General features: G+C 38.3%; 1 protein-coding gene across 1 annotated transcript in view; it reads right to left on the minus strand.

Annotated features, from left to right (window-relative positions):
- Window positions 1-1,921: 1,921 nt before the first annotated feature.
- Window positions 1,922-14,584, minus strand: part of LOC126249265 (phospholipid scramblase 2-like) — a 145,142-nt gene continuing 132,479 nt past the window's right edge. Inside the window, exon 10 of the mRNA XM_049950922.1 lies at window positions 1,922-6,094. Coding sequence (XP_049806879.1) covers window positions 6,035-6,094 — 60 coding nt within the window. The 3' untranslated portion in view covers window positions 1,922-6,034. The remainder of the gene's footprint in view (window positions 6,095-14,584) is intronic.

Consider the following 14,584-nt stretch of genomic DNA (forward strand, 5'->3'; position numbering starts at 1 on the left):
CTACCACACCGTCCGATGACTACAACCGCCGACGTCCTTTATAGACTTCAGCATCAGCATTCCAGGATTTGCTCCACGCTCTCCTCCCACACAGTGCATGCTGTTAGACATGGAGGAACTCACTGTAACCCACTTAAACTCTCGCCAACCTGCCCCACCTTTGGGAATGTAATCCATACAGCAGGGGGGGGGGGGCTATGTGGTGTCGATCCATGGATCGATAGGCCAGAACATCATATGTGTATTATGTCTTCGAGTTGATCTTTGTTTGGTATACTTCCAGGACCTCAGTTCCCGCCTAGTCTTCGATCTGTACGTTCGTTGTGTAATAAAAGTATTGATGATTAGAAGAGAGAACCATGGTCATTACCTCACCACCTTGATATCTCCTTCAGATTTATGGGATGTAAATAAATAAATTAAAATAAATAATTGCACTAAATTTGCTATTTGTATCTGTCTTCATTTCCTCTAGTTTCACCAAAATAAGCTGCAAAACATCAGTCTTCACTAAAACTTCCTGGCAGATTAAAACTGTGTGCTGCACCGAGACTCAAACTCGGGACCTTTGACTTTCATGGGCAAGTGCTCTACCAGTTACTGGCAGAAGTGAAGATGTGAGGATGGGTCGTGAGGCGTGCTTGGGTAGCTCAGATGGTAGAGCACTTGTCCGCGAAAGGCAAAGGTCCCAAGTTCGAGTCTCGGTCCGGCACACAGTTTTAATCTTTCATGAAGTTTCATATCAGTGCACACACCGCTGCGTAATGAAACTCTGAGTCAGTCTTCACTGTTTCTTTGCTGTCAGCTTAAACACATTCTGATTGGATCCTGCAGCTTCTATCTCTACCTCACTTTTTCTTTTGTCCGTGTTCATTTTGTTAAGAAGCACATGAGTCCACAACCGAATTAACTTCACAAATAGTTTGTACTTATCTTTCCTTTTTTATGTCCCTGGTTATAGTTGTAAAGTCCTGCTCACTTTTATTAGATTCATTCCATCATTATTGGTAATGCACCATCACCATTAGTACAAAGATTAATTGTTGGGCAGCCTTTAGTTTTGCTCCATGTGATAAAAAATTTATTCATACATAAATTTCAAAAATCAAAGAAATAAAATAATTTCAGCAACAGACAAACTTCATTAACAGTCAATTAATCCTCAATGATGCCCACACCAGTAATCTCCCTCCTCCTTCCTTCTTCCATCTATTGTGCACCTTAAGCAATACCCAGTCCAAGTAATTAGTAAGCAAAGTCTTTCATGAAGATATGAGAGGAGCGACAATTACAATTAACTTTCAAGTTCCGGTTTACCTAGCCTGTCATGCTGAGATGGCTCCAGTTCTTTTGTGTAGGGGTCTGATTCTTGAAGCTGAAAATCTAACATCAGTTTCTCACTTGGTTTGAACTAAATAAATTGGAAGATTTTTGTTGCAGAATTTTTTTATGTAAATATGTTTTCCACAGATTTTCTCACATTTTAGTATATCATAGAGTTTTTTGATTTTTTACATTAACAAAGCCAAAATTACTTTGTTCACACCTATTATAGCAAGAGATCACATCAGAGGCAAGCTTACATCTCTCTCACTCTGCCACCTCTGCGGAAGTAACAATATTCCAAAGAGTTTACAATTCCTACTAGTTTTTGTTGTATTATTCTTTTCGATTATTATTTCATAAATGAATGCTGAAATAAACATAGTAAACAGTACGGAGTTGCATAATTAAAAATAGCAATTTTAAGGGTACATACAATTCTTAACTTCATATGTTTCTAAAAAAAAAATTATTTTAACTATACATTCACAACTAGTACTTATCGATTATAACATCAAAACTAAAATATTTTATAAAGTAATTCCTTTTCGTAAATTTTAGCTTGAAAATTATATGAAAGTTTTCAGAAAAGCAACTGATATAATATTGACCTGTCCAAAATTTGGAAAATAATACTGATATTTACAACTACTGTTGAGGAAAAGTAATGCTAGAGGAGGATGTCCTGTTATGATGTTAACCTGTGTTCTACTCACATTTTTGAGTCACACTAATGATCAGCACACCCATTCAAGGAAATATTTGTTTGTAAAAGTATTGCAGCATGTGTGCATTTCATGTTTTGAGTAGAAGATATCTTCTTTTGCTCCAGCAACAGCTGCAGAAAGTGAAGAAGTCAAACCTTTCCTCAGTTATACTGGGATTTCAGAGACACTGATTAACTGGACCTCTACTTAAGAGAATCAATTATGGTGACTGGATTAATGGAAAGAGGTATATATATCAGATGTTATGTCAGGTGAAAGATTTCGTGATGTGTTCTGACTCAACTACAAGTAGCAAGCAAGCAAGTGGGAGGTGCAATGGAGTGTGGTCTCCTAGTTCTTCTGTCTGTAGAAGTTTGTCAGTCACTCTGCTTCTGACTGAGACAGGTGCATAATCAGAACACTCTACATAGCAGCATATCATTCCACTTCTAGAGGTGTGAGGATATCTTGCACCTTGGCGGCCAAGTTTTCCATTAGTGCTGCAACCATGTAACTGTACTTCATTTCATCTGGTCAAAATTTTCACTAAAATGAACTGGCTCCCAAGCTCCACAAACCGCAGTAGTGGACAGCAATGCCAGAAGAGTGGTGGTTTTGTCATGACTCTTAAAATCATCCCATTAATCTAGTCTAGCTTGGTAATTGATGTTGAAGTATTCATTTGTGTGTGAAAATAAACCCAATGTGGCTGTCACACAAGCAGCACAAATTTATGCTCCGATGTGATTTGGAACCTTGAAGCCAGCACAGTAGTACTTATGTATTCCTATTATGTTGGCATCACCTTGTGTCTGTAGGTTAATACAGATTTATTCCACATACATTAATTACAAACTGTGTGCTGTTTGTAGCACTAGTTATGTTACCAATAAAAAGCAAGGAGTAATCAGAGAAAAAAAGCACCATCAAAGGACACATAATAGAAAAGTAGAGACTCAGAATATTTATGCACTATACTATATCTCTGCATTTGCACAAGTAGCACAAGTTACTGAAAACTGTTATTACAATTAGGCTTTCTGTTATTTTAATCTTGCCTCATATACTTCAGTGACAAATAACACCTATATGTGTGTGTGTCTCATGAATTCTGTATGTGGATATGCTGTTTTTCCTTTATACCTCCATTATGTACCTCTATTATAAATAATGCATATATGTATTTATAATGACACCACTCATGCAATGAAATTTTTCCAAGGATGAATAAATGAAATGAAATTAATTTGACTACAAGTTTGGACATAGTATTAGAATTTGTATTGTTGCTTGTAGACGTAGTCTGATATACCAACAGAATAGACACTCAGTTACTGCAAGAAATGAAAATGTGCAATTTATTGTGTCAATAAGTGGTGTACCCATTGGAACACAATTGAAATCCTTTTGCTGTGTCGCTCACTATGACAGAATTTTTTCTAAAGTTTTAGTTGTCCATTCATGAAAGCAATGGTTTCAGTGGTTTTGTATGTCAATGAAACTATATAGCTCCTAAAAACACTAATATTAAAGAGTACAAATTTCTCTTCCATGCTGAACAGGCATTATAACATGATCCTATTCTCCACCAAAACCATCTTTATGAGCATTTTTCTGCCTATATTTTTAGTACCTTTTTTTTCTTCTCTGGGTGGTGGTGGTGATAGTGATTGAAGAGGAAGTGAGGAACAGGTACCAGTGCTCAAATAACGACTTAAATATACTGATTTACTTTTACATTGCTCCTTCAGAAGGTATAGTCTTCTAGGAAGGCAAGAAAGAATTTATTTCACCACAATGATTTGATATTACAGTCTTAGTAACTCAGACTTTGTTTACATTAGTGGCTAGTATATGAAATACATATGGCGTTATTTCATATCCACAACACACAACAGTACACACATATTTTAAGAAGAAGTGTTTCTTGTGACAAAACTTAAGCCATTAGCTAAGAAAAGATATGAAACTTTCGATGCATAGCTTTACAAATACAGTTGATTATCAGTACTGAACACATATATCATTTCTGCTCTCTTTTTGACTATCTTTTTCTCATCTTGTTTTGCAGCATATCTAAACTGTGCAATGTATGCACATAATTCTTTATTTGTATTGTTGCTTGTAGAAGTAGTCTAATATACCAGCAGAACACACACTCAATTACTGTAAGAAATGAAAATGTGTAATTCACTGTGTCAATAAGTGATGTATCCATTGGAACACAAGTGAAATCCTTTTGTTGTGTGAACTCACTATCGCAAAATTTTTGCTAAAGTTTTAGTTGCTGTTCATTTACAAAAGCAATGGTTTCAGTGGTTTTGTGTGTCAATAAAATAATATAGCTCCTAAAAAACACGAATATTAAAGAGTACAAATTTGTCTTCCTTTCTACACAGGCATTATAACATGATCCTATTCTTCAGCAAAACCATTTGTATGACCATTTTTCTGCCTCTACTTTTTAGTATCTTTTTTTCCTTCTCTGGGTGGTTGTGGCAATAGTGATTGAAGAGGAAACAAGGGACAGGTGCCAGTGTTCAAATAACCAGTTAAATATACTGATTTACATTTTCTTACATACATGCTGGGATAGATCCTTCAAAGTGGCTCAGGTAAAATTCCAGGCACTTGATAATCTGAGATAGTGTCAAATTTGTAATGGCCTTAATTTAAACAGGATGGAAAATTCTGATATTGCTTATTTCTTTTCTGTGTGCCATACAAGCTAAAATTTTACATTTTTTTGGCATACTGATGATGATGCTGATGCTATAACTGTTTAATGTACACAGTGACAGGTACAGCAAAGTCATCTAATTTAAATAATATCCTTATGATAACATAGCCTCATATTATGTCTATCATTAAACCAGATAAAAAAATTATTTACTGGTCAGAATTTATGCTTAAATGATGGTATTCTCAACTTTCCACTGAGTTTAATTCACATTGATCTGTGTCATGAGATTATATTTTACCTTTGATAATTAGTTTTTACTGATATATACTTTATTTAGACACCTCACTCATTGGGAGAGAAACATATTTCTTATAAAATACCATATAAATCACACAAAATAAGAGTATCTTCCCCTACAAATCTGAGTATTACACAAACTTCTACATACACTGCTTAGATACCAAGCAAAACTCTTAATATATTGGTTGTATATGTAATGTAGTAAATTAGAATTTTATAACTGTTTCTTTGAGTTGTTCCAGATATATAGGATGTAAAAAAATCTCTGTACATCAAGTTTTAGGTTCTTTAGAGGCCGCAAAAAGAACACTTTCTTTATATAACACATATGTCACAGGTGTGCCATTTCTCTGCTAGGTATCAGTAAAGGTTTTGACACCAGTGATGTTCAGAGATAGTATTAAACTGAAATGTGATGAATATTATTTTTTAGAAATGTTGGCGTGCTCCTTATGATTTCTTTATGTGGGGAGAGGTGAAGTGTATAGTGTACAGCACTTCAATACACACTCCAGATGAGATGATCATCCACTTCACTGAAGCTGCAGTCATTATTCATGAAATGCCTATCTTTTTATTATTTTAGACAACCATTAGCATGGAGATACCAGATATGCATTAATGTAAGTGGATGCTGTTTTCGGCAATATCCTTAACACAATATTCATCATATGCAATTTGCGTACCATGTCTGAAAATCACTAGAATCGGTACCATTGTGCATGATCACTAAGTAAATGGTGCACCTGTGATATTGTTGCCACATACAAAGGTGTCTGCTTTTGTCCCCTCTAAGCACTCTAAAATTTTGTATATGTAGTTTGTTTACACAATGTTTACACAAAGTACAAAAGATTCTCTTATGACAGATCCAAAACCCTTAAGGAATTTCAAAAGGTTAATTCTCTTGAAAACACTGCAGATGACATACTACATCCATAATCAGCACCCAGTATAAAACTTTAATTTGCCTAATTTCTTTTGGCTGTTTATAGAAACAGCGATTAGAAACTGATCTCCTTTATCGGCACCATTTCTGACACCTGTTTGTCCGTTTTGATGTTTCAAAGAACATATATTCCTGGAAAAGTAACAAATTGAATCAAATTTTAATTCATTGTAAACTGTCTACAGCTCTCTGTAATAATGTGAACTTTCCTTAGACATGTTAACACCATAGTTTTTACATATTTATACCCAGTCTAGGACCAAGTAGCAACTCTAATTAGAGGACTAATTATGCAAACCATAAACCTTATCATGTGCTACACAAAATAACTTATTTAGCTGCATTATTTTTGTCACTAGCTTTAAGACTAGGATTACACTTACATAAATTGATATATAAAAGCAGATGAATGTGTAACCACTTACATAAGGATATCACACAAAATACTGGCTTCTTAAAATGGTTATTACTAACATAGTCAAAAGTGTAGTTTATTTCACAAACAATATCCTCAGCCTCTGAGAAAGAATTTCTCAAGCTATATATAAGTTTACAACACCCAGAGTATAATGTGTCATAAATTACTTTCTACACAAAGTGTTTATATGGCATTACAAATGAAGTGTGAGAAATTAATGTACAACAGTTTAGTATTTTACTAACTCTAGTTTAGTTTATGCAATTACTACAATTAATTTCTCATCATCAAGCACATTAAGTTTCACTGGTTATAAAAATAATATTAAAATTAATGCAGTAGCAAAACAATAACCATGAATATCATGTTCATGAAAGTAAAGAAATCTGGCCCACCATTGATTCTTCTCTTGTGCCTACCTCTGCATCTGAGAAAAGCATTTTCAAGCTATGTCCTCAATTATTTCTTGGGTGTATCCCAATCTCTGTCTTGCCTTACAGTTATTTTACTTTACAGGTCTCTCTAGCAGTTCCCTGCTGTCTTAGCACAAGTACTAAAGTCCTGTTTCTACTTCTCATCCACGATCGCCATACGTTTTTTTCTCCACTGGTTCTGCAGAGAAACTCTTCATTTTTTATCCTATAAGGTCACTTAGTTTTCAACATTCTTCTACAGGACCACAATCAAATGCTTTGAGTTTCTTCTGTTCCAGTTTCCCCATGGTCCATGATTCAGTACTATACAATGCTGAGCTCTAAAAATACATTCTTAAAAATCTGTGTCTAAAGTTTGAGCTGGTGTTTGATACCAGTAGAATTTTCGTAGCCAGAAATACCCTCTTTACTTATGCTAGTCTACTTATTATGTCCTCCTCGCTTCATCCATCATGTGTTATTTGCTTCCAAAGTAGCAGAATTCCTTCACTTCTTCTCCTTTTTTGTCCTTGATTTTCATGGTAAATTTCTCAATAATTTCATTTATGCTACTCCTTATAACTTAAGCCTTATAAAATTTATTCTCAATGCATCTTTTCTGCCCAAGAGCCTGTTAATTCCATTCAGCATGTCAAGTAAGTTTTCCTTTCTTTTGTTGACAATATCAATGTCATCAGCAAATCTTGTCAGTGATATCCTATAATCCTGAATTATAATCCCACTCCTGAACATTACCTTTTATTTCTATTCTATGGTTGGTTGGTTGGTTTTGGGGAAGGAGACCAGACAGCGTGGTCATCGGTCTCATCGGATTAGGGAAGGATGGGGAAGGAAGTCGGCCGTGCCCTTTCAGAGGAACCATCCCGGCATTTGCCTGGAGTGATTTAGGGAAATCACGGAAAACCTAAATCAGGATGGCCGGACGCGGGATTGAACCGTCGTCCTCCCGAATGCGAGTCCAGTGTCTTACCACTGCGCCACCTCGCTCGGTTTTTCTATTCTATGACTCAGAAAGTGAGCTGTAGGGGAAAAGACTGCAAGTCATATCATTTTCAGTGAAAATACTTTGTTCTTGGTTCTTCCATTCTTATTGTTCCTCCTTTGTTCTTACACATATTGCACATTAAGCCATAATTTGCCCTATACCTTACATTACTATTTCTTAGATTTCCAAACATCTTTCACTATTTTACATTGTTGAATGCTTTCTTCAGGTCAACAAATCCTACAAATGTGACTTGTTTTTCTTTTTTTTTATTGGCTTCTCTGATGCCTTTACCTTTCCTAAAACTGAACCAGACCTTACCTAATAGGTCCTTAGTTTTCTTTTCCATTCTTTTGTATATCATTCTTGTTACCAACTTGGAGGCATGAGCTGTTAAGCTGATCAAGTCATAGTTCTTACACATGTATGCCCTTGCTGTCTTTGGAAATGTGTGTGTAGTTTCTCATGTTAGACACAGTACTAACACTATGTAGAACTATTTTATTGAAGAAATTAGCAATCACAATACAGTATTCAAACCAGCTGATCACAAAGAGTCTCTTGCACTGGAGCCAAGTCAACTGCCAGTGATGTTCCTTTGTGAAGCAGTGTCTTCACAGAGCCTCTCCCTCCCTCCCCCCCTCTCCCCCCCCCCTCTCACCCCTCCTACTGTGCAGAGCATGGTGAGGGAAGCTGCATGAAGTGACAGTGCCAAGATAGCGACATGATACACAGGTGGGTAGGCCTCCTGGGAGCACTGTCATCCACAGAATTGAGACTGTTGTGTGATGAGGTTTTCTAGATGGAATAGAGTGGGGCCAGACATAGTGCAAGTGTGTGGGAGCAATGGGAGTAGAAGGCACAGGTGGTGTGTTACCCAGTGGAGAGTATGACGACAATGGAGCAAGGTCCATCATGGGTAAGCATGGGCCATCACCACGAGGACACCATGGTTGGAGAATTGGGAAGTGAAGGTTTTTGCATTGAAGTCACATGTCAGTGCAACATTTTTTTGCAAGTGCATTGCGGTAGAACCATCTGTGATTTGGTGTCCTTCAATGATGAGGTTGTCTATAATTTTGACAGTGATGTCCTCAGAAAGGAAGTCACTGAGGTGTAGATGGAGTTTCAAAGTCAGCAGTATAGTGTCGATTGCATGAGTAATGATGGGCATTGGGAGGGAAGGTGCTTGACCCATGTTGTCATTGAGGGCAGCATTGTTTAATATTCTCACAGGTTTCAGTCTGTTAATGAATGTGATCACTGGTTTACTATTCAGTAAGATGGAGATTTGATCATCTTATCAGAGAACTTTGTGTAGTCTTGTGTAGGGAGGCTGTAGTGCAGAACATACTACGTCATCTCTCAGGATGATGAAGTCATGAACTGTGACAGCTTTGTGGAAAAACATTTTTAATATCGAGTGTGGAAGAGCTGGCAGTACTCTGAGGTGTGTTATGTGCTTTTAACATGAGCAACTAGGTGTGGCATATTGATGGGCATAACTGTTGGGGACTGAAGTACAAAGTCTACCAGGAGAGACAGTGTCTCCACATATAGGAGTTCAACAAGTGATGTTTCAAAATCATGTTTGTGAGTTAAACAGATTCGCAGAGGGCTCCAAGGAAGCACAACTGACCCAAGTCTACTGGGCATATGAGGACCACCTTTAAATGTGCTATGCCACCATTCTACCAGTCCCTTACTTTTTGACTGATATGCAGTGGTTCTGAATTGTGTGGTGCCTTCAGATTGGATACCAACAGCCGTGCCGCAGTGCTCTGATCAACAAAGTTAAGCACAGTCGGGCTGGGCTAGCACTTGGATGGGTGACCATTGGGTCTGCTGAGTGCTGTTGGCAAGAAGGATCCACCCAGGCCATGTGACACAAACTGAGGAGCTCCTTGATTGAGAAGAGGTGGCTCCAGTCTCATAAAACTGACATACAGCTGGTAGGGCGGTGTGCTGACCACATACCTCTCCATATGTGCATCCAGTGACGCATGTGGGCTGAGGATGACACACTAGCAAGTCGGTACCATTGGGCCTTCCAAGGCCTGTTAGGATGGAGAGTTTCTCAGATTGGATAGTTTGGAGAAGAGTGCCAACTCATACTGTTTGCCCTTGTTGGTTTTGATCAATGTGGGGCAGTCAAATCTCAATATCCATGTTTCACTAAATGCTTGGTGGTGGTTTCAGCCATAATGTCTTATGTGCTATCACCCCAACTCAACATGTCAGTAGCTGAGAGAATGTAGGGGTAATCATTGGAGGCTGGCAATGGGACAACGACATCATTGTCAATGTTTTGGAAGCGTCCTTTAAAAATATCGAACTGTCCCAATGGTGGTTGTGCATGGTCTGAAACTTCACTTTGGTTGAATGGCATGCAAGCATCAGATCAAAGTCTGCAGTCTTTTTTAACATTAGGTCAAACAAATCTGTTCTTGAATAGGTGGATGGTGGAGAAAATTACTGGATGTGCCAGATTGTGAAGCTGTTCAAAGATGGCATGACAGAAGTGTTAAAATATGAGAGGCTGTATCCTACTTTGAGAAGTATCTCATAGTATGTGGAGGGTTGCATCTGGAATATGATAAGGTTCAGTTCTAAATTTTATGTCCAGATCATGGGTGAGGACTTTATACTGATTGTCATTTTGTTCTGTCTCAACAAACTACTCAAAATTGATAATGGAAGACAAAACACAGATGTGTGAAAAATGTTTCTCTATGACTTCTTCTGTGCCTTTGAGCTGGTGGATATCCATTGTAAACTAGGCTATGTAGTACAAGTGAGGATATCATTGGGATTAAGGGTCCTTGGGTGGATTGCACATGTAGTCAACAAGAGGACTGTGATTGGTGAAAATAATCAGGGGCATCCTTCAATGTCCTAAACGAAATATTGCACTGCCTTGTAGAGTGCCATGAGCTCCCTGTCATAAGCTGACTATTTGCTTTGGTATGGTGTGATATTATGAGACAGGAACCAGAGCAGCTTCAAGGTGTCTCATATGATAAGTCAAAAAAAGATGACTTCTTTGAGACAAGGTTGACACTTGTCCTCATATATTATGACACTGTTGTGAGTGAATATGTCAAAAATTTGTTTGAGGTGGTTGTTGTGTGATTCTTCATCTGGTGAGAAAATTAAGATGTCATATATGTAGGCATAATAAAATAGGAGCTTGAAGAGCAGTCTATCAATGAAGCAGTGCCATGACTGAGCTGCGTTTTTAAATCTGTAAAGCATGAACTGATTTCCCTAAATTGCTTCGACATATGGTGGGATGCTTCCTTTTCGAAGATTGGATTAGATTAGATTAATTATTCATTCCATAGACCCAAAAAAGAGGGGATCTTCCTAGGTGTGGAACATGTCAGATAAACACATTACAAAAATGTAATTAGAATTACTTTTAATGATCCTCAGTCAATAATCAGTAAAATTATGTACATGAATTAAGATTAAACTTCTAATATTTATGTGTTTAATACTTACATCTGCTTTCATTAAATACATAATTCACACAGTAGCTAGTTACTTGGCTATTACAACCAAGTATTGTCAAAAGTTAAAGTAAATTATTCATTTCAATGATCCTCAGTTAAGAACAGTCACATTATGTAGAAGATTTAAAACTAAACTTCCGCTATTTACAGGTGTAAGATTCACATCTGCTTTCCATACATCCAACATTCACACAGTAGGTAGTTACTTAGCTGTTACAACCAAGTATAGTCAAAAATTAAAGTATAATAAATTTTCAATAAAAAGGGTCTACTGAACTTGTTGAGAAATTCATGGATGGAATAGAAGGAGTTGGCCACCAGAAATTCATTTAAATTATGTTTAAATTGGGCCTTGTCTGAAAGTAAACTCTTAATGGTTGCTCGTAACTTATTGAAAATATGCATTGCTGAATACTGGACTACTTTCTGGGCAAGAGTAAGTGATTTTAAATCTTTATGTATATTGTTCTTATTCCTAGTATTGATACTGTGTACTAAGTAGTTAGTCAGAGAAAGAGGGCAGGTGCCAGCCGAAGTGGCCGTGCGGTTAAAGGCGCTGCAGTCTGGAACCGCAAAACCGCTACGGTCGCAGGTTCGAATCCTGCCTCGGGCATGGATGTTTGTGATGTCCTTAGGTTAGTTAGGTTTAACTAGTTCTAAGTTCTAGGGGACTAATGACCTCAGAAGTTGAGTCCCATAGTGCTCAGAGCCATTTTTTGAAAGAGGGCAGGTCCAACTTCTTTCCCCATCCTCCCCTAATACAATTGGACTGATAACCTCACTGTTTTGTCCCCTATCTTCAAATCAACCAACCAACACTGAAAGCAATGTTGTGGGTGTCTCCATGGGTGATGATAGAAGTACCACATCGGTATGTTGTGTGTGAGGTGCTGCCGTGCTGAAAGGAGTTTGTGTTCAATGTCTTTAAGCTTGTTCCTGATGCTGTTGTTGTGGCATAATTGAAAATTTGCTTCAGTATAAAGCTGGTGGAAGTTTTGCAACTGCTCAGATGTACTGAAGCACTCCTAAACTGTCTGATGGTTCTTTGGAATGTCCTTGTGCATAGAAGGTCAGGGTGTGGAGAGCATTGTGTCATTACGTTGAGCTGTCACAGGGGCACAGCTGAGGATGCCAAAGATGGAGCAGTAACTAGTCACATGGGTGAGCCTGTTGCTGGAGGGGTCTGGAATCAATCTGAACTGTTTTAGAAAGTCAGTGCTGATAACATGTTCTACCATGTCCATGATGAGTAATGTCCAGGTGAAATGTTCGGTGAGGCCAAGATCGAGGGCATGAACCTGTGAGACAAATATGGATTATCAAACCTCTCCCCATGCAGAGATGAACAGATGTGTAGACAGGTGATGCACATAGTGTAGATGCAGGCATAATGCTGACCTTGGAGCCTGTGTCAATGAGGAATTGTCAGTGGCTGGTTAGTCATAGACAAAATTATTGTGTGCGACTGCACCAGTGAAGTAAACAGGATAATTGCAATCCATCATTGTCTCCATGAGAGAAATTGCATGGTGGTCTGCTGTTTTGGGTAGTGGCAGCATGATACCCGTAGAAGCAGTTCTGCTAGGGTGTGGTATGATCAGCCGCATGTTGTGGCTGTGCGGATGTGACACAGTTGGTGGTGTTCTGCACAGTTACTGCTGCAGCAAGGTCAGTGGCATGTTGCATTGCATAAATGTGGTGGGAAGGGTGGTGTTCTGTGCAGTTGCAGGCAAGGGTTTGTTGATGTCATGTGAAGGTCTTCACTTTGGTCAGGTGCGGTGGTATCAGAATCGTCAGTAGTCAGGCAGAGTTGGTGGGCTGTTGCATGAGCTGTCATGGAAACTGAGTGTTATGACTGCTGCCATTGTTGCTGACATTATTAATACATTGTTTGTGTCATATGATCAAATGTATTCAATCAGCAACTTTAAGGTATGTGTCCAAGGGTTCATGTTCATGGGTCACAATTGATAGTTCTACTTGCATGGGGAACTTCACAAGCCACATAGCACATAGTATGTGGTGAGGCAAGAAATGAACGTCAATCTGTGTGCATAGGCAATGCCATAGTTGTGATGCGGTCTAGTCCTTTATGTCTTTGTTGGTAAATAATGTGATGAATTTGCTCCCCTGGGTAGTATATGAGGAGGTGGAGAAGAGCAGCTTTCACTGTCTCATATTTATTATCTGCGGTGACATGCAGATATCATTTTTTGTGATGGTATGTCCCCCTCAATGTGGTTTAATAATGTGATGAAATCAGTATCATCACTGATGTTACCACCTGATATGAAGATAATGTCGATGATAGTGAACTACAAGTAGGTTGTTCTGGCTGGGAAGGTGGTAGTTTGAGGTATGTCCTGATGCCAAAGGACTGGATGGGGAATGTTCAAAATGGTTCAAATGGGTCTATGCACTATCGGAGGCCATCAGTTCCCTAGACGTAGAACTACTTAAACCTAACTAACCCAAGGACATCACACACATCCTTGCCTGAGGCAGGATTCAAACCTGTGACCATAGCAGCCACAGCAAATGTTCATATTGGAAGAAATGCCAAGAAAGTTTTGTCCATAAGTGGCATGACATGACGCATGATAAACAGCATGGAAGTTGATGTAACTGGTTGTATGAGCTCTGAAGTGATCATATTCACATGTGGCACAGTTGTCTCATTGAAAATGATGAAACATATATCAAATTGGTTGGATTACCATGGTTCAGATGAAGCCCAGTTTGTGAAATAAACAGTTTCTCTGCAAAATCACAGTGTAAATTGTTTGTCAACTTCCATTGTTTGGTGTTGCTGCACACCCCACTGTCCAATAGAATGTCATCAATTTCTGTCACATGAGTTGCATGTGAGATGTTGTCCACAGTGACTGGCATTGTGACTGGAGAAAAATTGTCTGCCACTGGAAACTGCACAGCACAATGTAAGCACAGTCAGCATTGTCATTGAAGTAAAGGCAGATATGTTGAATTTACTTGATTGTGATGATCAGGATTCACCAACATAGCCAAACAGCTTATGGGGGATGGTTACACTAGGTAAACACAGGCTTCTAAAGCTATGCAGGCTACATAGCACTAGTTTCATTTATGATATGAACATTCACAATACAGCATCCAAACATAGTGAAGTCTTCAGAATAACTGATTCAAAAAGCCTGAAGCACCAGAGTCAAGTTGACCACCAGCAAAGTTTCTTTGTGAAGCAATGTTCCACAGGTGGATGATATTTTTCCAAAAGTCTGAGAGTATATC

Source organism: Schistocerca nitens, chromosome 1, assembly GCF_023898315.1.
Source record: "Schistocerca nitens isolate TAMUIC-IGC-003100 chromosome 1, iqSchNite1.1, whole genome shotgun sequence".
Lineage (NCBI taxonomy): Eukaryota > Metazoa > Arthropoda > Insecta > Orthoptera > Acrididae > Schistocerca > Schistocerca nitens.